A 21,881-nucleotide genomic window follows, 5' to 3' on the forward strand; every position below is an offset into this window, starting at 1 on the left:
GAAGACTTTTTTTTAAAGATTATTTATTTATTTATTTGTTCATTCATTCATTCATTCATTCATTCATTCATTCGAGGCACACAGAGAAGGCAGAGACACAGGCAGAGGGAGAAGCAGGCTCCATGCAGGGAGCCTGACATGGGACTCAATCCCAGGTCTCCAGGATCCAGCCCTGGGCTGAAGGCAGCGCTAAACCGCTGAGCCACCAGGGCTGCCCTTTTCATGATGTTTTAACCTGAATCTGCCCTGAACTGCTCTTGCAAGTTCTATCTTTGGACCACAGCTAATTTCACTCAAAACTCAGGGCCTTCACCAAAACCAGGAAAATAATTGTTGGAAGATTAGAGGACTAGCACTTTGCAAAGGGATGACTCTTTCATGCACTGAGACAACTGGATTCAGACCTTTTCTTTAGAACCTTTTTTATTCATCATCTGACCAACAGAGAAGGTCAGCCTGAACCCAAACAAGTGAAAATAGCCTCATTACAACACAACACAGGGCACAACCCAAAATGAGAAGAGGTTGGCCTCAGTTCTTTTCAGAACAGAGGAAGCAAGTATTTATACACAGGTGCCCCATTAAAAGCTGATTAGCAATGCACCACCACCACCACCACCACCACCACCACAAACGCAGAGGGCGTAGAAAAATTGCTGGGGGCTCCCCACGTGTGTCAGCCATAAATAAGTCTTTCCCTTTTTGAGGGGAGGGTGATCAGCGTGCATCTTGAGTGATGGCACCATCTGTTTACTCTGAAATTTTGATGGGGAGGTAACCTCTGAATTTCCTCCCCTGAATTTGAGATGCAACAACAGCCTGTCTGAATAGCTAAGAAGCATCCTGGGAGATAGGTGGTGGAGGTTCCCCTAAACAAAGAATTCACAGAGTAATTGTGTGGGGCTCCTTAAGTACTTAATCCTGTTGTTTTCCAGAAACCTTTGCACCTGGGCTCCCAAGAAGCAAGCAGGCCCCATATCAGCACCCCACAGGCCTGTGAGTGAGGCGCCTCTCTGAGGAGCCACCATGGAAGAGAAGGGAGCAGGGAAGGGGCCAGGAATCAGCTCAAACACTCCATGCTGGTTTTGACTCGCTCCATCTCGTGCAGGAAGCTGTAGAACTGAGGCAAGGTTAATTCTGGGGAGAGAAAATTCAGCTTCAGGTAAATGTTTCCAACTCCACAGAATCATCCAAGAAAATGAATTTCCACCCAGAGATTTTTTTTTTTCTTTTTTGACTTCGTACATCTAAGCAGCTCTTGATGGGTAATTGACCATAATAAAGAACTGAAAGCCTTGAACATAGAAAGGTTCTCGGCTCCATACAAAAGCGGAAAATTTAAAAATGGCATAACTCCACAGCACAAAGACATGAAAGGGCATTATTCAGGATGTTCAGCACGACTTTTGCAGCAAGAGCTGCTTGCTCTTCAGTCTTCGTCATCCCTTCTCCCTGAGCTTTCCGTTTTCAAAGAGGCTCTTCAACTGTGGGGTCTCTAGCCTGCTGATGGCTTATTATTTATGAGAGGAGAGGCAGTGGAATGGCTACTCCACAGCTCAGGTATGACTTATTTCCCAGAAAAAAATGATTTGTGGTGCTTCACAAGCCCACTGACTAAAGAGAACATGGAAAAAGTGAAAAGGTTCCAGTGGGAATTCAGACTCACCTATGTACAAATTTTCAGTTTGATTTCCTTTCTTAACCACCAACTTTAACTGATTAAAAAAAACAAAGGAAATAAAAAAATTTAATTAAAATGATGACAACTGGGCAAAGAAATTCTCAAAATCCTTTCACTTAAACATCAAAGCATCCAGCTTCTGACTTGAGATTCAAACAGGAGGGATCCCTGGGTGGCTCAGTGGTTTTAGCACCTGCCTTTGGCCCAGGGCGTGGTCCTGGAATTGGAGGATGGAGTCCCACATGGGGCTCTCTGCATGGAGCCTGCTTCTCTCTCTGCCTCTCTCTATGTCTCTCATGAATAAATAAATAAAATCTTACATATACACACACACAAATAGGTTTTTTGGTTCTGGATCCACAATCACCAAAACTTCTAACTATCTGCATGATTACAGAACAATCTAGCTTTTAAGAACAATATCAGGGGGATCCCTGGGTGGCTCAGCAGTTTGGCACCTGCCCTAGGCCCAGGGCGTGGTCCTGGAAACCCGCGATCCAGTCCCACATAGGGCTCCCTGCATGGAGCCTGCTTCTCCCTCTGCCTGTGTCTCTGCCTCTCTCTCTCTGTGTTTCTCATGAATATATAAATAAAATCTTAAAAAAAAAAAAAGAACAATATCAGGATCCTATTAATCTGAGAGCAGGTGTGTTAGTGACCACATTTTTGGCTGACAACACTGCTCTGAGATACACAAGGCATTTCAGTGAACATCCACTAAATTGGGTATTCAAAAAAATCCAATGTTGATTTAATAATTTTTAACCAAGTCAAAACTCTACCCATTTTCACAGATCAGGAGACTTACTTGTAAAAAAATACTTCCCACTTTCTCCAGTTCACTGCTTCCGGATGTCACTGTGACACAAAAGAGAAAAGGGGCGGGTTGACAATGGACCTATTCTGAACACCCCAATCTTGCAGGCTGTCCAGCAGAAGCCATGTAGAGATGAGTATGAGGACAGCAAAACATGCTCTTCAGGAAGTCAACTTACAGGGAGCCGTAGATAGAAATGAGCTGCCAAATGCCAGCGGCAATACAGAGAGGCAGCAGTTGTTGGTCCCAACAGCCTGTGAGGACTCAGGACATGTCCTCCCTATGGAAACTATGCAACATGTCCTCCCTATGGAAAGCCTCTGCAATCCCACCCTACATCTCCCAAATGACCCAGGACTGGCTCTAACTAGTTACCTCCAAATTTCCACTCCATATCTATAAGCTGGTTAATCATCAGAGTCTGTCCTATGGCCCATCGAGCAAGGGTTGGGGCATTCTGCTTCCACTGAAACAAAAGCAAAAAGCCAAAGTCATAACAATGGGGGAAATACCCCCTCTTCATTCTGCCCCCAACACAGCAATGTTCAGTATTTATACAGACAAGGGGAAGAATGCACAGCTGAGCGCTTGGCCTATATGTACAGATCTGGGGGATGAGGGCTGTAAAGAGGGGTAGAAGATGATATCAACGTTTTCTTTCATTCCAAGATTTAGTCCCAGGTTGGGACAAAAACTGTGTGGTGATTAAAGTCCATCAAATCAGAGGCAAAAACTCAAAGATGCACTAAATAGTGCAATTTAAATGCTGTATGTATGTCATTTGCATGAAAGCTATTAAGCTGGGGAAATGACATAGAATTATTGATGGTTTTCCTTAGTCAGCATTCTCATTTGTTTCTTTTCATGAAATAAAAGCAAACAATCTTAACCTTGATTAAGAGGAATTATGATACCTTTTCAGAAAAGTAAGTGGCTTTCTCCTCACTAAGACCTGTAAGAGAACAAAAAGAGACTTTAACATAATAAAAAAGTTGCCAGGCCTGTCACCCCGAGCAACCTTGGTGATGACCTACCAAGAGTTATGAAATCAGCCCGGACCTGATCAGCTGTGAGACTCTTCTTCAAGGCACCTGGGAAACAGGGGAGTAATCAGTTAAAAAGGCAGTATCAGTTAATCAACTGGCAGTAAGTATCAATAGACACAACTGATATGACAGAGAGGGCAAAGGGGATGATACACAAAAGACTTGGCTAGCTCCAGGAAAAATCTCAATCCAGCTATGGAGAAAAGGCCCATAGGAAACAACTGGAGAATGGGACAGCATGCTTTATTTATTGTACAACACAAGTGTTTACCCTTCCAGAAAGGATGAAAGAAGTCAGAGAGCAGAAAGGACTTTATGGACTTGGGGTTGGGGGTACCTGATGTGAGAAAAGAATAAGGCCACGGATTCCTGGAGCAGAGTGGGGGAGCTCAATGTCAGGCTGGGCATAAGGGCAACAGCTTGGAGCTGCACTGGGCAATACATAACCACTTAAGAGGTGTGGTTATTTAAACTTTATTTTTCTCCTGGCACTCCCTTATATATATCTATCTATATATTTTTTAAGATTTTATTTATTTATTCATGAGAGACACGGGGGGGGGGCGGGGGGGACAGAGATCAGGCAGAGGGAGAAACAAGCTCTATGCAGGAGGCCTGATGTGGGACTTGATCCTGGGACCCCAGGATCACACCCCGGGCCGAAGGCAGGGGTTAAACCGCTGAGCCACCCAGGCTGCCCACTCCCTTATATTTTAATTCATTAAAATCTAACAAAATTTGGGCCACCTGGGTGGCTCAGTGGTTATGAGTCTGCCTTCAGCTCAGAGCTAATCCCAGGATCTGGGATTGAGTCCCACATCGGGCTCCTTGCAGGGAGCCTGCCTCTCCCTCTGCCTGCATCTCTGCCTCCCTCTGTGTCTCTCATTAATAAATAAATAAAATATTAAAAAAAAAATCAAACAAAATTTAAAATTCTGTTCCTCAGTGGCACCGTTTCAAGTCGATAGCCCCATGGGTCCACTGGCCAGGGTACTGGATCAGAGACCACCTCCACCATTTAGATAGTTCTATTGGACAGCGGTGCCAGAGAATCAGCTTTCAGGAAGTAAATGAAGGATGCTAACAGTTGGCCTCTACAATTCACAAGTCACTTCCAGAGGAGTCTAGTAAAGCTTCCCCTTGCAAGCCCCAAGAGCACACCCCGTGGGGGCTGCTTTGTTCTGTTTCCCTGAGGTCCAATTCCTGAAAACAAAGTGTTGCCAGCAATCTGGGCTTTTCAACATTTAACATCAGGCTACAGCCCAGAATCACAATTTGGCAAGTGCTTTAAAATTTTCCACTTCTTAGTCTTCCAGAAGATGACTAATTAAAGAATAAGGAGACCTTTACCACCATCCAGGGAGGGCCCTGGAGTAATATGCTAAAGACCAACTCCCCACCCCAGCTCACTCCTGAAAAACAATCCTAAAGGCTGGCTGTCCCCTGCAAAATAAACCATGTCAACAAAGGGAGGAAATCTTTTATCGCCAAAATCAGACTGAGCAAGGAAGCCATAGGGAAATAAAAAAAAGGCAAGACACCAGGAAACCTTGGCCATGAAGGCCCTCCAAGAGCCACTTCCTAGCCAATTCAATTAATTCATAACTACCACATTTACATCTAGCTCAAATCTGATATTTTGCTTGATGATCCCAAAATACTCTGAAGTGGGGATTACTATTGAAACCTTTAATTTACCAGGAAACTAAAGATCAGAAAGATTAAGCTTTTGGGGAGAGAATATGGCAAAGCCACATAGTCAACAACTGCACTGCCAAAAGTCACCCAACAGATATGCTCCCAAGAGCACACTGAAATATCCATAGGAAGCTTTTTAGCAATGTCGGTACTAAAGATAAAATGTCAGGTACAGTGCACTGGTTTGGTGCATCCACACAACAGCCTGGGTGCCAAGGTGATTTTGTTAAAACTTAAGTCAGACCATGCATGTCTCTGCCCTGCTCAAAACCTTCTAATAGCTTCAGCTTCACTCACAATAATATCCAAAGCTCTTATAATGCCCTGCAGGAACTGGCCGCCTCTAGAACCCCTAAACTCTTCTCTGTCTTGCTTACTTGGCTTTTCCTATATGCCAGGCAGGTTCCTATCTCCTGATATTTGCCCTTGCAATTCCCTCTGCTAGGGACACTCTTCCTCAAATCTGCATGTGGCCTTCATATCATTCCAGCCTCTCCTTGAATCTTGCCTCGAAAAGGAACCCTGGCTACCCTATTTCAAGTGGAGTTGCTCTTCACTGGCACCCTTCTACTGCTGTATTTTTCTGCAATGCATTTTTAACCATCCAACTTCATGTTATGTATTTATTGTTGATTTTTCCACTAGAATATCAGTTTTACGAGAATAAGGACTTGGTCTGTTTTGCCCATTGTTGTTCCCAAGCCATATTTTATTTATTGTTTTAAAGATTTATTTATTCATGAGAGACACAGAGAGAGAGAAGCAGAGACACAGGCAGAGGGAGAAGCAGGCTCCATGCAGAAGCCCGATGTGGGACTCGATCCAGAGACCGAGGGATCATGACCTGAGCCAAAGGCAGACACTTAACTGCTGAGCCACTTAGGCATCCCCCCAAAGCCGTATATTTTTTTATTTTTATTTTTTTAAAATATTTTATTTATTTATTAATGAGACACACACAGAGAGAGAGAGAGAGAGAGAGAGAGAGAGAGAGAGGGGCAGGGACACAGGCAGAGGGAGAAGCAGGCTCCACGCAGGGAGCCCGATGTGGGACTCGATCCCGGGTCTCCAGGATCACACCCTGGGCTGAAGGCGGCGCTAAACCCCTTAGCCACCCGGGCTACCCCCAAAGCCGTATTTTAAAAATATATTTACATCATGCTAGGCTTCAAGCCCTTAATTTATTAATCTTCCCTTCTTTTTATTAAGATATAACTGGGATGCCTGGGTGGCTTAGCAGTTGAGCGTCTGCCTTCGGCTCAAGGTGTGATCCCAGGTCCAGAGATCGAGTCCCATATCGGGCTCCCTGTGAGGAGCCACTTCTCCCTCTATGTCTAACTCTCTGTGTCTCTCATGAATAAATAAATAAAATCTTAAAAAAAAAAAAAAGATATAATTGACATATGGATGCCTGGGTAGCTCAGTTGGTTGGGCAGCTCAGGTCATGATCTCCAGGTCCTGGGATTGAGCCCTCTGGCTCTACACTTAGTGGGGCATTGGTTTCAGATCCTCTCTCGCCCTCTGCCCCTCCCCCGCTTATGAGCACCCATAACATTGTGCAAGTTTAAGGTGTACAATATGTTGATTTGATACATTTATATCTTTTTTTTTAAGATTTAATTTATTTATTCATGAGAATACACAGAGAGGAGAGAGAGGAGAGAGGCAGAGACACAGGCAGAGGGAGAAACAGGCACCATGTAGGAAGCCCGACATGGGATTCGATCCTGGGTCTCAGAATCAGGCCCCAGGCTGTAGGCGGCGTTAAACCCGATGAGCCACCAGGGCTGCCCTGATACATTTATATCTGACAATTGATTGACATTGTAGCACTAGCTAATACATCTATCACATGACATAATTATCATTTCTTTCTGTGTTAGAACCTTTAAGATCTAAGCTCTTAGCAATTCTGAAGTTTACATATACTGCATTGTTAACTATAGCTCTTCTTTTTTAGCTTTCTGTTTTGGTGATTCCTTTGTCCTTTTTTTTTTTTTTTTTTTTTTTTTTTGATTCCTTTGTCCTAAGTACAAGATAGGCCTGAAGCCTTGACTCTATGTCAGACAGAAAGAGAACTGTAAATCCAGGGCTGGAGTCCCTAGAATATGCCACTTAGGGAAATTTGAGGATGTCCTTCTTTAAACACGGATAAGCATCTGACAAGGTTTATAAAGTCCTTGAGCACTAACTCTCACTGAACAGTTGCCTTAGGCAAACCCTTATTGCCATCAAATAGTATGGGGAACAACACAAAGGTGTATGTCCAGGGTGAGGGTTTTACTTTTGCCAGAAAAGTTGGAAAATTAGCATATTGTTTTTCCAGCCAAAAAATCTTATCTTCTAGCCAAAGCTTCATCAGTGTTATAAGGGAAACCCAAGGAACATAACTAAGCATTGGTTAAAACTCCAGGAAAAGAAAGCAGGTGGTTGAGAGGGTAAGCCACATTCAGTCAGCGATCACTGACCCTGAAGGCTGCCCTGCTGGATCCACTCCTCTGAGGCTCATGTAAAGATAGAAGTCACAGTCACTGGACATGCATTTACTGAGGACCTGCTAGGTGCCAGCACGATGCTTGATGCTGGGAAACATCAATGAACACACAACAATGTCTGCCCTCATGAGGCTTACATTCTATTCGAGAAGCAAAAGACCACACCAAGCAGGTAACAAGGAAGGGAGCCATATGGAGAATGACTGAAAAGCTCCACAGAGAGAAGAGAGTGGGGTGAGGCTGGGAATCCTAGGGAACTCAGTTCAACAGCTGATTAAATACCATTTGGGACTACTGTTCAGTTCTGATTACTCTGTTTTTGCCCAGCCAGAAAGAACTTCTTTGGGAGAGGAGAGGGGAGTTAGCAGCTTTTCTTAAAGAACAATCAGTTACTGAGGACCTACAGGGGCCAGATATCTTGTTAAGTATTAAAATAAAACCAGGCTTTCAGCCATTAGAAACGACAAATACCCACCATTTGCTTCAACGTGGATGGAACTGGAGGGTATTATGCTGAGTGAAGTAAGTCAATCGGAGAAGGACAAACATTGTATGTTCTCATTCATTTGGGGAATATAAATAATAGTGAAAGGGAATATAAGGGAAGGGAGAAGAAATGTGTGGGAAATATCAGGAAGGGAGACAGAACATAAAGACTCCTAACTCTGGGAAAAGAACTAGGGGTGGTGGAAGGGGAGGAGAGCGGGGGGTGGGGGTGAATGGTTGACGGGCACTGAGGGGGGCACTTGACGGGATGAGCACTGGGTGTTATTCTGTATGCTGGTAAATTGAACACCAATAAAAAATAAATTTATTATAAAAAAATAAAAATAAAAAATAAATAAAACCAGGCTTAAATAGTAGCCCTACAGTCAAGTTATCTGCAATCTAGGAATTATCTGTATCTAGCAAACAATCATAGTATTAGCAGCAGTGTACTGCTCACTGAAGTATTTCACATTCAATATCTTTCTCTATTCTTATAATGATGTATGAACTCCTGTTCAGTAACTTGGCTCTAAGATCTCAAAGCTGTTAAAAGTAGCCATGGTGACAAGTATGCAAACAAGGCCATCCAGCAACCAAATGCAATGTGAGGGCCCTCCCTGGATCCTGATGAGAGCAACCAGCTATAGACAAACAAAATGCATGAGACAATGGGGACATGTGAACACTGCATATTTTAATTTTAGATATGATAATGGCATTGTGGTTTGATAAGGGGGAAAAAGGGCCTTTATCTTTCAGAGATAATGACTAGGTATTCAGAAATGAAATGAATGACCTCTGAGATTTGCTTTAAAATAATCCAGTTTGGGACGCCTGGGTGGCTCAGCAGTTGAGCATCTGCCTTCGGCTCAGGGCGTGATCCCAGGATCCTGGGATGATCGAGTCCACATTGGGCTCCTCGCAAGGAGCCTGCCTTCTCCCTCTGCCTGTGTTTCTGCCTCTCTCTGTGTCTCTCATGAATAAATAAATAAAATATTAAAAAATAAATAAATAAACTTAAATAAAATAATCCAGTTTGGACACCAGTGAAAAGTGGGAGAGGTATAGATGAAACAATCTGTCTATGGGTTAACAAATGAAGTCATGTGTTTTTAAGAATTACATACTAAATAGTGAAAGAAAAACATTAAAAAACAAAAACAAGTTACTGGGCTCTACGCCAACCAAGAGAGGTACTGGTCCCAGCTTTTCCACTAAGATCCTAAGCAAGTCACTTCCCTCTCTAGGGCTCTGTCTCTATCGGTAAGACAAAGATTAGACTAGGTCAGAACTTACAAAAAGCTTTTACCTGATCCTCTCCCTGAAAAAGGAGGAGGAGGTGGGGAAAAAGGAGGGGGAAGAGGAGGAGAAGGAGGACAAGGAAGAGGAGAAGGAGAAGGGTTTCATGGTTAACTGTTTCTCAGATACTAGATAAGCAGGTCTTTATTGCGGCACTTTACAGAGCCTGAGATATGCTAATAAGTATGTCTCTCCAAGATTCCAAAGCTGGGGAGAGAGAAGGGGCAGTATTTCTTGCTTCTGGTTGACCACAGAAGCCTTTCCTGGATAAAAACACCAATTTGAGGACAACTGATCTGAAGGGATGAGGCTCCTCCAGCTCTAACAAACTGTACTTCTACAAGGAGGTCTTCTGGCAAGGCAAGTCCAGGATGAGGGACAAGGAAGTGGGTGAAGACCTGGAGGTCTTTACATTTCAGATGAGATTGGGAAAGGCTTGAATGCCACACTGAGGATTATGGACCTCACCATGCAGAGTAAATAGTTATTAAGTGCATCATGATGCTAGCTGTGCTGTAGAAGTGTACTCCAGGCCAGGCTGTAACCAGGGATGGAAGAGTAAAGGTGGAGGGGCACCTGGGTGCCTCAGCGGTTAAGCATCTGCCTTTTTGGCTCAGGGCCTGATCCTGGGATCTTGGGATCAAGTCCCACATCAGGCTTCCCGCAGGAGTCTACTTCTCCCTCTGCCTCTCTTGTTCTGTCTCTCATGAATAAATAAATAAAATCTTTAAAAAAAAAAAAAAGGAGAGTAAAGGTGGAGATAGTACTGTCACAATTAGGCAGGAAGTACTAAGAACTTGTTCTGGGCTGAGGAAAAGAACAAGTGACTTATGAGCTATACCCTCAGATGCTTATTCCTCATAATCTGAGAAGGCACTTGACTACAACTAACTGAACTATCGATACATAAAACTAAAGTTTAGCCAACACTGTATTAAGTACTTTGTATATATTAACTTATTCATTCCTAAAGCCACAACCATATTGCTCTTACAATTCTGTTTTTCAGATAAGAAACTGAGGCTAATTCTTTTTTTTTTAATATTTTATTTATTTATTCATGAGAGACACAGAGAGAGAGAGAGAGAGAGAGAGAGACAGCGACACAGGCAGAGGGAGAAGCAGGCTCCATGCAGGAAGTCCGACGTGGGACTCGATCCCAGGTCCTCAGGATCACACCCGGAGCCCAAGGCAGATGCTCAACCGCTGAGCCACCCAGGCGTCCCACTGAGGCTAATTCTGATTTGTCCAAGGCTGAAGAGCTACAAAGGTGATATGACTAACACTCAAATCCATGTGAGCCTGCAAAGCCCACCTCTTAAATGGTATGCTATGAGTTCCTCCTCAGGGTTCTCTGCACCTATAGAAAATGATCTGCTATAAACAATGACAATCAATCCTGCCTGAAAAATATATACCCAACGTCCCCTGAGAGGGTCACAGGATCTTCCAAGTTCCGTTCAACTCATGCAGCATGTACTAAGCATCTGCTTTATGTCATTACTTAACTTGTAACCTTGGCTCAGGAAAGAAGTATAAGATCCTCCCTTGACTTCAAAGAACAAGCTCTCTGTTAAAGCCACAAAAGAGACACATGTAAAACAGCATGAACAATAGCAAACTGTAAACCATTACAGGCCAAAATGATAACTGCAGATAAAAACCATCTCTTGGGAGCTGAGAGGAAGGGAGGTCACTGCAGATTGAAGTGATTTAGGAAGGCTTTCTGAAAGATAGCACAGGGGTCCAAGTGTCCTGGCTGGGGAGGACTGAGGCAGTTTGACAGGATTGAGGGGGGTGGAGAGCAGAGCTAGGGAAGACAGGAAAGAAGGGAGGCAGGGGTACCGGGAGACAGAAGCCACCTAGAAAATCAGTGCCCACAACAGCTATTGGGTAGACAGGTCTTCCCCCACTGACAAACCCATCTCCACAGGTGTTAAGCTAGAGAATGAGAGAGAAGACTCTGGATCTACATTCCGGGCACCTAGCCTACAGAAATGCTCACAGCAGGGAGCACACAGTGTCCCAAGGACGTCCACTGCGGCACTGTTTCTAAGAGTGAAAGGTTACGAGTAAGACGTACAACAACAGGAAACAGATGACTAACTGAAGAGACATCCAGTCCATGGCCCATTACAGCCCTCAGAAGAATGAAGTCGCTGTGGAGAAATCTCCACAACGTACCATGTGTGAAAAAATACAAGCCACAAGAGCACTTTTATGGTTTACTGCCATTTATGAAAAACAGAACTACATGAAGGCCTATGTGCATATCTGCCAGTGTATGCGAAAATACAAAAGGACATACACCAAAAGAAAAATGTGATGGTGTCTGGAGACAAGAGTGGCGTGAGGGTAGAAGAAGATGTTTCACTTCTGGCTCTCCAATTGCTCTGTACTGTTGTAGCTTTGCAATGAGTATTTATTCCCGTGTTACAAAGACTGCACATTCTCTTCCAGCCTTTGGTTTACAAGCTTTTAACCCTCCACGAGGGTAACAAATGCAAGAATTACCTAAAGGGGTGAGAAAATTTCACAGTTGGAAACCTCGGGATGTTCTGATGCAAGCCCCCAGAACATCAAGAGCATAGACACTCAAAGGAAAGGACCTGCATTAAGATGTGGGAAGGCACCCAACAGGAACAAACAAATTAAGCCCCCAACTTTCAGCGCACCACTGGGTGAGAGCTTGGGAAAATCAGCCTACTGCTAATTTGTAAATGTGCAAACCACACTACTCAGCAAGTGACAGACCCACATCTACCTAACTTAGGACCATGAATTTTTGACCATGATCTTACCCTGTAAAAACAGACCATAGTGCATTATACTAATCTCTAACCACTGGGCAATTTGTTTCTGATTTTTCTATGTCATCAAAATAGTGCTACAATGGATATCCCTATAGCTAAGCTTTTGTGCTCACCTTCCTCCTGGCTAGAACTTTTCCTGATTACTCTAGGCAAATTACTTCCTGAAACTATCTACAGTGAAAGACTTTTTAAAATTTCAATCCATTGTGGACTGATATTTTTATAAAATACGATGAAAAAAATTTAAAAACTGCATACAAAATATAAGCCCCAAATGGTCAAAATGGTAAATTTTACATTATGTATGCTTTACCACATTAAAATATATATATATATAAGCCCATGGGGTGCCTGGCTGGCTCAGTCGGTAGAACATGAAACTCCTGATTTCAGGGTTGTGAGTTTGAGCCACACATTGGGTGCAGAGATTACTTAAAAATAAAATCTTAAAAAAAAAAAAATACAGGGACACCTGGGTGGTTCAGTGGTTGAATGTCTGCCTGTGGCTCAGGTCTTGATCCCAGGGTCCTGGGATCGAGTCCTCCACCAGGCTTCACAGGAAGCCTGTTTCTCCCTCTGCCTATGTCTCTGCCTTTCTCTGTATGTCTCTCTTGAATAAATAAAATCTTAAAAAAAAAAAAAATACAAGCCCCATTAAAAAAATCAGTGGATTCAAAAGATTTTGCCAAATTGCTATAAAAGCTTCTAAATGCTTACTCTTGATTTCTGTAATTACCATGCAGAGGACCAGATAGCAGTTTGGGAACCGAAGCTGGGATGCAGACTGTACTTTGAGCTGCACCCCTATTACATTCTACTGCAGTTATCTGTGTACCTGGCTTCCCTCCCTAGACTGAGAGTCCTGCCCACGTCTGGTCTGGTTTTCTACTGAATGTGCTGGCTCAGTGCCCAGAGCATGCTTGCTGACTCTGTGGACTGGAAGAATTCAAGTAACATCTCTGGCCTCAATTGCTAAGAAAGGCTACTCACCATTTGGAACCAGAAGGAGGCTTTTCACGATGCTTCTGAGGGGGGCAAGACTGATCTGGTTGGTGGTGGCAAACTCAGAGAGCTGAGCCAGAAACCTTTCCACCTGCAGAGAGGGAACAAACCAGGCCTTCAGTTCCTTAGCATCTCAGGGCTGTAGACCCACACTCGGGAACTTTCCTTATCATAAGGTACTTTACCTCTTTTGGCTCAGTTAGGAAGTGGAAAAGCACTTCTGTCAAGGCCGAGAACTGCTGTAAAGAGAACAACACAGAATATCAGTAAAATTCTATTCCTGGGTCTGTGTTCCCACATCCCATCCAACTATAGACCCTTAAGAGAGAACACACAAGCATGGATACCTGTTTGATCATCTTAAGGTTCAAATATTCACAGCACCTACTACTCAGTATCAATATATCAGTATCACCATATTGTCTGAAAAACTCATATATTTTATTGGAACACATATGTGGGGATACATATTGAGACATTGCAAGTATATATATCTGAAGGGTCCAAGTACACACACACACACACACATATACACACGGCCTGAGAGGAAAATCCCTGGAAGATTAATAGTAGTTGCTTTTTTCTTTTTGCTTATATATCCACATATTTATTATTTAAATTTAAGCCAACCCAAATATGTGATTTCTTTTTTTCTGCCCCACATAAATGTTAACATATTATATATAAACTTTTTCTCTACCTTGTCTTTTTTTTTATGATTTTATTTATTGGGCACTTGGGTGGCTCAGCAGTTGAACATCTGCCTTTGGCTCAGGTCATGATCCCAGGGTCCCGGGATTGAGCCTCGCATCAGGCTTCCCCTCGAGAAGCCTCCTTCCCCCTCTGCCTATGTCTCTGCCTCTCTCTCCATGTCTCTCATGAATAAATAATTAAAAATCTTTAGGGGATCTCTGCCTCTCTCTCTCTGTGTGTGTGTCTCATGAATAAATAAAATCTTTAAAAATAAAAATCTTTAAAAAAATATTTTTTGGGATCCCTGGGTGGCGCAGCGGTTTGGTGCCTGCCTTTGGCCCAGGGCGCGATCCTGGAGACCCGGGATTGAATCCCACGTCGGGCTCCCGGTGCGTGGAGCCTGCTTCTCCCTCTGCCTGTATCTCTGCCTCTCTCTCTCTCTCTGTTACTATCATAAATAAATAAATATTTAAAAAAATATTTTTAAAATTTATTTGACAGTGAGAGAGAGCATAAGCAGGAGAAACAGCAGACAGAGGGAGAGGGAGAAGCAGGCTTCCTACTAAGCAGGGAGCTGGATTCCACTGGGGGTTCCATCCCAAAACCCTGGGATTATGACCTGAGCCAAAGGCAGACGCTCAACCATCTGAGCCACCCAGGCAGCCCTCTAACTTTTTTTTTTTAACTTGTCTTTTTTTATATAAGATTTTATTTATTTATTCATGAGAAACACAGAAAGAGAGGCAGAGACACAGGCGGAGGGAGAAGCAGGCTCCATGGAGGGAGCCCGACATGGGACTCGATCCTGGGACTCCAGGATTATGCCCTGGGCTGAAGGCAGGTGCTAAACTGCTAAGCCACCTAGGGATCCCCAGATTTTTATTTTCTTCTATCTATATTTTCTGGGTTTCTCTCCTACAATAAAATCTTATTATGTATATGACAAAACAGTAAAGTTTACACTTTATTATCTACTGTTCAAGAACAATCTCTTGGGCAGCCCAGTGGTGCAGCGGTTTGGCGCCGCCTTCAGCCTGGGCTGTGATCTTGGAGACCCGGGATCGAGTCCCACGCTGGGCTCCCTGCATGGAGACTGCTTCTCCCTCTGCCTGTGTCTCTGCCTCTCTCTGTGTCTATGAATAAATAAATAAAATCTTAAAAAAAAAAAAAAGAGAACAATCTCTTATTTTTAAAATTTTTATTTTTTTAAAGTTTTTTTTTTTTTTTTAAGTAATAAAATGATTCTTCCTGCTCGCCCCCCTCAATATCAGTTGGAGGTGTCCACAGGTGGTTACTGCTAACACCTTTGTGGCCTTTCCAGAATTGTATTTGAATTTACTTTCTTTTAAATACAAACAAGATGATAGTGAACCTACACCCTTGGGGCTTGAGCTCACAACCTTGAAATCAAGAGTAGCAGGCTCCTCTGCCAAGCCAGCCAGGAACCCCCTACCCAATTCTTTTAACAACTGTACAGCATTCAGCTGTATTGACTTAGTGTAATTCGGCTCCCTAGAGATACATTAGCATGTGTGCGAGCTTTGTTGTTATTCTAAATAATACTGCAATGAATATCCTTCCACATATCTCTTTGTGACATGTATGTCTATAACATACATTTCTAAAATGTATCTTAGGTCAGGGGCACCTGGGTGGCTCAGTGTATTAAGCATCTGCCTTCAGTTCAGGTCAGGATCAGAGGGTCCTGGGAATAAACCCAGCAGGGAGCCTGCTTCTCCTTCTCCCTCTCCCTCTTCCTCTGGTTGTGCATGGTCACTCTCTCTCTAATAAATACATAAAATCTTTTTTTAAAAATGTATCTTAGGTCAAATAATATATGCATTTTAAATTCTGAGAAAATGTTGCCAAACTGCCTTGCAAAGAAATTGCATGGATTTATACTCCCACCTGCCAATGGCATAGAGGTATCTACTTTCTCAAAAGTTCATGGATATTCCCTGGAAACATTTTAACCGAGGTTGATCCTGGGGTTGTCTTTCTGCAGTACTCATGATATTAGGTGTCATAAGATATAGGGTATCAGCCTTGCATAATTGCTGATTCTATATAGTAAAAACAAGAAAAGTGAGGGACTAGTTTCAGACTGTATCCTCAAACTGAGCTTTCTTTTACTTCATTTCTTTTTTTTCCCCCTGAAATCTGCAGACCATCAGATCTTTGGCTAAGTGTATTTCCTATGTCACCTTGGGTCCTTTCAGAAATGGAACAGCTAAGGAGGCTTCCAGTGGCTTTTCCATTTTCAAGCCTCAGCCTAGCATTCAGGCTCAATCTCCCCGTGAGGCCTCATCCCCCTATGTCTCCTCTCAAGAGGGGCCTCAACTTAATCTGGTCTGCAGGCCATGATGAGCCCCATCCCTATCTCCTTTTCCTTTTTTTTTTTTTTTTTTAATATGTGGGAGATCCTGGGACCACAGGATCACACCCTGAGCTGAAGGCAGATGCTCAATACTGAGCCACCCAGGCGTCCCTATCTCAATTTTTCCAACCCACCCTTTATCCTTTAAAGCCCTGCTGCCAAGACTCCATGACCCTCCCAACAAGAAAGTGACCTACCCAGATTCTTAACTTCTGAGGCTCCCTCTTGGAACCTTGCCTGAGGGCACTTAGAATTTTAAATCTTGATAAGAAATACGGACTTGTCTTAGCAGAGAAGGTTCCTTGTACGCCTTTGTATGGTCACAGAGACCTGGTTATTGTCACGTGTGCAGTTAAGTATTTGTTGAATAAATCTTCCCTTAACACCTTCCCCATTCTTCGCCTTTGTATCTGGATAGCTGTCTTTCCCTGGAATGCTCACCTGCCCATCATCATCCATGAAACCAAAATCTTAACTATGCTCACCAATAAATATTTGGAAAGATGTTCAAGATCATTCCAGACGAGAAATGCAAATCAGCAAAATAAGGAAATACCACTTTTTAACTGATCAGATCTTCTAAAACAAAAGTTTGATGATACCAGTGCTGGTGAAAGTACCAGGAAACAGACATGCTTACACTGTTGATGAGAGGATAAATTGGAGCAACCTTTCCAGATGGCAATTCGATAGTCCTATCTAATTTTTTAAATGCTCGTATCTCTTGACCTAGTAATTCCATTGCAGGAAGTATACCCTTCAGATACGTTCTAAAAAGTAAACCAGACATATTTACACAAAGCATTGTTCATAACAACAAAAAACTGAAAGCAACTTAAGTGTCTATTAATATAGGGCTGGTTAATAAATTATGGTAAATCCATTTCAAGTAATACCATGCAATCCCTTCTGTGTAAAAAAAAATTCTAGGGGGATCCCTGGGTGGCTCAGCCGTTTAGTGCCTGCCTTCAGGCCACGGCATGATCCTGAAGTCCTGGAATCAAGTCCCACATTAGTCTCCCTGCATGGAGCCTGCTTCTCCCTCTGCCTGTGTCTCTGCCTCTCTCTGTGTCTCTCATGAATAAATAAAATCTTAAAAAATAAATAAATAAAATCTTAAAAATTCTAACAGATACTCATATATATACAGGCAAATGCAGACTTTTTTTTTTCCTATTGAGAACACAAGAAATTATTAAAATGACAATTTCTAGGGCAGCCCAGGTGGCTCAGTGGTTTAGCGCCGCCTTTAGCCCAGGGTGTGATCCTGGAGTCCTGGGATCGAGTCCCACATCGGGCTCCCTGCATGGAGCCTGCTTCTCCCTCTGCCTGTGTCTCTGCCTCTTGTGAATGAATAAATAAAATCTTTAAAAAAAATGACAATTTCTGCAGATAAGCAAAATAGGTATTTTAATTTTATACCTTTGAATACTGTTTGAATTTTCTAACTGTATGTGTTGCTTTCATTTACAGTTAGGTGAAAAGACTGTAGACCATTTGTTTTCTTCTTTATATTTTTCTGAATTTCCTCTCTCATACCCATTCTAAAAATTGTTGTTTTTTAAATTCTACTCTTAAGGATGCACATTACCCAGGACTGGCCACAGGCATCAGAGAACACTTCTAGGTACACTGTGCTAGTACTGTGCTGGATCTCCATTTTCTGACCTGTTCTAGCAGATCACAACTTATCCAGCATAAGAGACTGTGTCCATCAAGCCTTTGTATATCTCACTGGGTTTAGTGGCTATTTGGTGTAGAGTAGGGATTCAGGAAAATAGACACTGAGTGAGCAATAAATGGTGATGCTCACATTGATACAATGATCCTTTTTCTCCTTGATGCCTAGGCCTCAGACTTCAAAATAAATTTAGCTAATAGAGTGGGTATTTGGAGAAATCCGATCATCCAAATGAAAGGGAGGGAAAGGACTCTGGTAAATTGCTCACCAGGCAAAAGCTTTCTGTGTTAAAAACAAAGGAAAGGGGATCCCTGGGTGGCGCAGCGGTTTGGCGCCTGCCTTTGGCCCAGGGCGCGATCCTGGAGACCCGGGATTGAATCCCACATCGGGCTCCCGGTGCATGGAGCCTGCTTCTCCCTCTGCCTGTGTCTCTGCCTCTCTCTCTCTCTCTGTGTGTGACTATCATAAATAAATAAAAAATTAAAAAAAAAAAAAAAAAAAAAAAAACAAAGGAAAGGAGCACCTGGTTGGCTCAGTCTTCAAAGCATGCAACTCTTGATCTCAGGGTTGTAAGTCTGAGCCTCACAATGGGTGTATGGAGTACTATAAATAAACAAACAAACAAACTTTAAAAAAAAAGGTAAAGATCTCATAGTGTTGTTTTGTTTTGTTTTGAAGTAGGCTCCATGTCCAACGTGGAGCCCAACACAGGCCTAAGTCACAACTCTGAGATCAAGACCTGACTTGAGATCCAAAGTCAGGTGCTCCTGGGATGCCTGGGTGGCTCAGAGGTTGAGCATCTGCCTTTGGCCCAGGGCCTGATCCCAGGGTCTGGGATCAAGTTCCGCATCACGTTTCCCTGCATGGAGCCTGCTTCTCCCTCTGCCTATGTCTGTCTCTGTGTGTCTGTCATGAGTAAATAAATAAAATCTTTAAAAAAAATTAAAAAAGTCAGGCGCCCAACTGACTGAGGCACCTGGTGCCCCCAGAGTGTGTGTGTGTTTTTTCCCAGAGTGTGTTTCAAAGTTAGAATATGAAGGCAAGATCTTATTTTAAAGGATGCGGTTTATATTTTTTCCATGAATACCAAGTTGGAGGTAACCTTAGAGATCCTATCATCCTGTAGCTTCAAAAAAGATTTTTAGCAGTAGAATCTTTTTTATTCTCCAAATGAAAATCTTCCAGAAAATCTCACCACATAAACAAGTGAAAGCTAAGCTACCTACCTGGGGAGAACATCTACAAAGCTCTACTCTGTATGTTTCACTCCCCAGAATCTGAAGTCAAGCATCTGGTCCTGAATTCCTGGCTCCACAACTTCCTGACTGCCTAATCTTAAACACATCAATTTCTTTATCTGTAAAATGGGAATAATAACAGCACCTACCTTTTAAGGGTGCTACACATAAAGCACTGAAAACAGTGCCTACCACACGGTACATTCTCAATAAACAACAGCTACTTTTGTTTAACCACTCCGTGACTCTGTTTCCTTAATCTACAAAATGGGGATAATAATAACACCTACCTCCTAAGGTGGTTCTAAGGACTCAATGACTTAATAATATACATAAAAGCACTTAGAATTGCTGTATGATAAACAGTGGCCACTAGCCATATGTAGCTATTAAACACTTGAAAAAGTCTATTCTGATTTGAGATGTGCTATAAATGTAAAATGTGCGAAAAAATCAGAAAAGATATTATCATGGCACCTACGTGGCTTAGTCAGTTAAGCATCTGCCTTCAACTCAGGTCATGATCCCAGAGTCTTGGGATTGAGCCCTGCATTGGGCTCCCTTCTCAATGGAGAGCCTACTTCTCCCTCTTCCTCTGCCCACCCCTCTGCTCCTTATGTATGATCTCTCTTGCTCTACCTTAATAAAATCTTTTCTTGGGATCCCTGGGTGGCGCAGCGGTTTGGCGCCTGCCTTTGGCCCAGGGCGCGATCCTGGAGACCCGGGATCGAATCCCACATCGGGCTCCCGGTGCATGGAGCCTGCTTCTCCCTCTGCCTGTGTCTCTGCCTCTCTCTCTCTAACTATCATAAATAAATAAAAAAAAATTTAAAAAATAAAAAAATAAAAAAATAAAATCTTTTCTTAAAAAAAAGAAAGAAAAATTAGTATCAAAAAGTAAAATATCAGGACACACTCAAGTGGTTGAGTGTCTGCCTTCCACTCAGGGCGTGATCCCGGGGTCCTGGGAAAGAGTCCCACGTCGGGCTCCCTCCATGGAGCCTGCTTCTCCCTCTGCCTCTCTCCCTCTGTGTCTCTCATGAATAAATAAAAAAAATATTAAAAAAAAAGTAAATTAGGGGATCCCTGGGTGGCTCGGCGGTTTAGCGTCTGCCTTTGGCCCAGGGCGCGATCCTGGAGTCCCAGGATCGAGTCCCACATCAGGTTCCTGGCGTGGGCCTGCTTCTCCCTCCTCCTGTGTCTCTGCCTCTCTCTCTCTATGTCTATCATAAATAAATAAATCTTTAAAAATTAAATAAATAAATAATAAATTAAATACATTTATATTTTTGTATCAATTACATGTTGAAATGATATTTTAATATAGATTAAAGAAAACATTAATTTTGTTTCTTTATTATTTTATTTACTTAAAAAAATCTTTATTGGGATGCCTGGGTGGCTCAGCGGTTGAGCATCTGCCTTCGGCTCAGGGCGTGATCCCAGGGTCCCGAGATCGAATCTCACATGGGGCTCCCTGCATGGATTCTGCTTATACCTCTGCCTGCGTCTCTGCCTCTCTCTCTGTGTCTCTAATGAATAAATAAGTAAGATATTTTAAAAATTTATTTATTTATTTATTAGAGAAAGAGAAAGCACAAGTGGTTGAGTGGAGAGGCAGAGGGAGAAGCAGACTTCCTGGTGAGCAGGGAGCCCTATCTGGGACTGGATCCCAGGACCCTGAGATGAGGACCTGGGTTAAAAGCAGACGCTATTAAAAAAAAAAAAAAAAAAAAGGAAGGGCAGCCCAGGTGGCTCAGTGGTTTAGTGCCGCCTTCAGCCCAGGGCCTGATCCTGGGGACCCGGGATCGAGTCCCATGTTGGGCTCCCTGCATGGAGCCTGCTTCTCCCTCTGCCTGTGTCTCTGCCTCTCTCTCTCTCTCTGTGTGTCTCCCATGAATAAATAAATAAATCTTTAAATAAAAAGAAAAGAAAAGAAAAATAAAAAAGGGGATCCCTGGGTGTCTCAACAGTTTAGTGCCTGCCTTCAGCCCAGGGTGTGATCCTGGAGTCCCAGGATCGAGTCCCACATCAGGCTCCCTGTGGACAGTTTGCTTCTCTGTCTGCCTGTGTCTCTCTCTCTCTCTCTGGGTCTCTCATGAACAAATAAATAAAATCTTTAAAAAAAATAAAATAAAATAAAAAAGAAAGAAAGCAGACACTGAATGGATTGAGCCACATAGGCACCCTTTTATTTACTTTTTAAAGATGATATTTTCAAGTAATCTCTATATCCAATGTGGAACTCGAACTCATGACCTCAAAGTCCAGCATTGCAGCTAGGCGCCTCTCTTTTTGATTTTATTTTATTTTATTTATTTATTTTTATTTTTAATTTATTCATGATAGACACACAGAGAGAGAAAGAGACATAGAGACACAGGCAGAAGCAGACTCCATGCAGGGAGCCCTGATGTGGGACTTGATCCTGGGACTCCAGGATCAGGCCCTGGGCTGAAGGCAGTGCTAAACCGCTGAGCCACCAGGGCTGCCCTCTTTTTGATCTTTAAATGAGACCACTAGAAAATGTAGAATAACACGTGTGACTTTCA

The 21,881-nt window shown here is 42.9% G+C and overlaps 1 protein-coding gene across 2 annotated transcripts in view; it reads right to left on the reverse strand.

Moving 5' to 3' along the window:
- Window positions 1-405: 405 nt before the first annotated feature.
- COMMD7 (COMM domain containing 7) overlaps window positions 406-21,881 on the reverse strand; it is a 43,935-nt gene continuing 22,459 nt past the window's right edge. For both annotated transcript variants that reach the window (XM_038571982.1, XM_038571983.1), the window contains 8 exons: window positions 13,526-13,579; window positions 13,329-13,431; window positions 3,533-3,589; window positions 3,413-3,450; window positions 2,874-2,964; window positions 2,490-2,539; window positions 1,667-1,715; window positions 406-1,137 (listed from right to left, as the gene is read on the reverse strand). In XM_038571982.1, the coding sequence (XP_038427910.1) occupies window positions 1,061-1,137; window positions 1,667-1,715; window positions 2,490-2,539; window positions 2,874-2,964; window positions 3,413-3,450; window positions 3,533-3,589; window positions 13,329-13,431; window positions 13,526-13,579 (519 nt within the window). In that variant the 3' untranslated portion in view covers window positions 406-1,060. The remainder of the gene's footprint in view (window positions 1,138-1,666; window positions 1,716-2,489; window positions 2,540-2,873; window positions 2,965-3,412; window positions 3,451-3,532; window positions 3,590-13,328; window positions 13,432-13,525; window positions 13,580-21,881) is intronic.

The sequence above is a fragment of the Canis lupus genome, chromosome 24 (assembly GCF_011100685.1).
Source record: "Canis lupus familiaris isolate Mischka breed German Shepherd chromosome 24, alternate assembly UU_Cfam_GSD_1.0, whole genome shotgun sequence".
NCBI classification, from domain to species: Eukaryota; Metazoa; Chordata; class Mammalia; order Carnivora; family Canidae; genus Canis; species Canis lupus.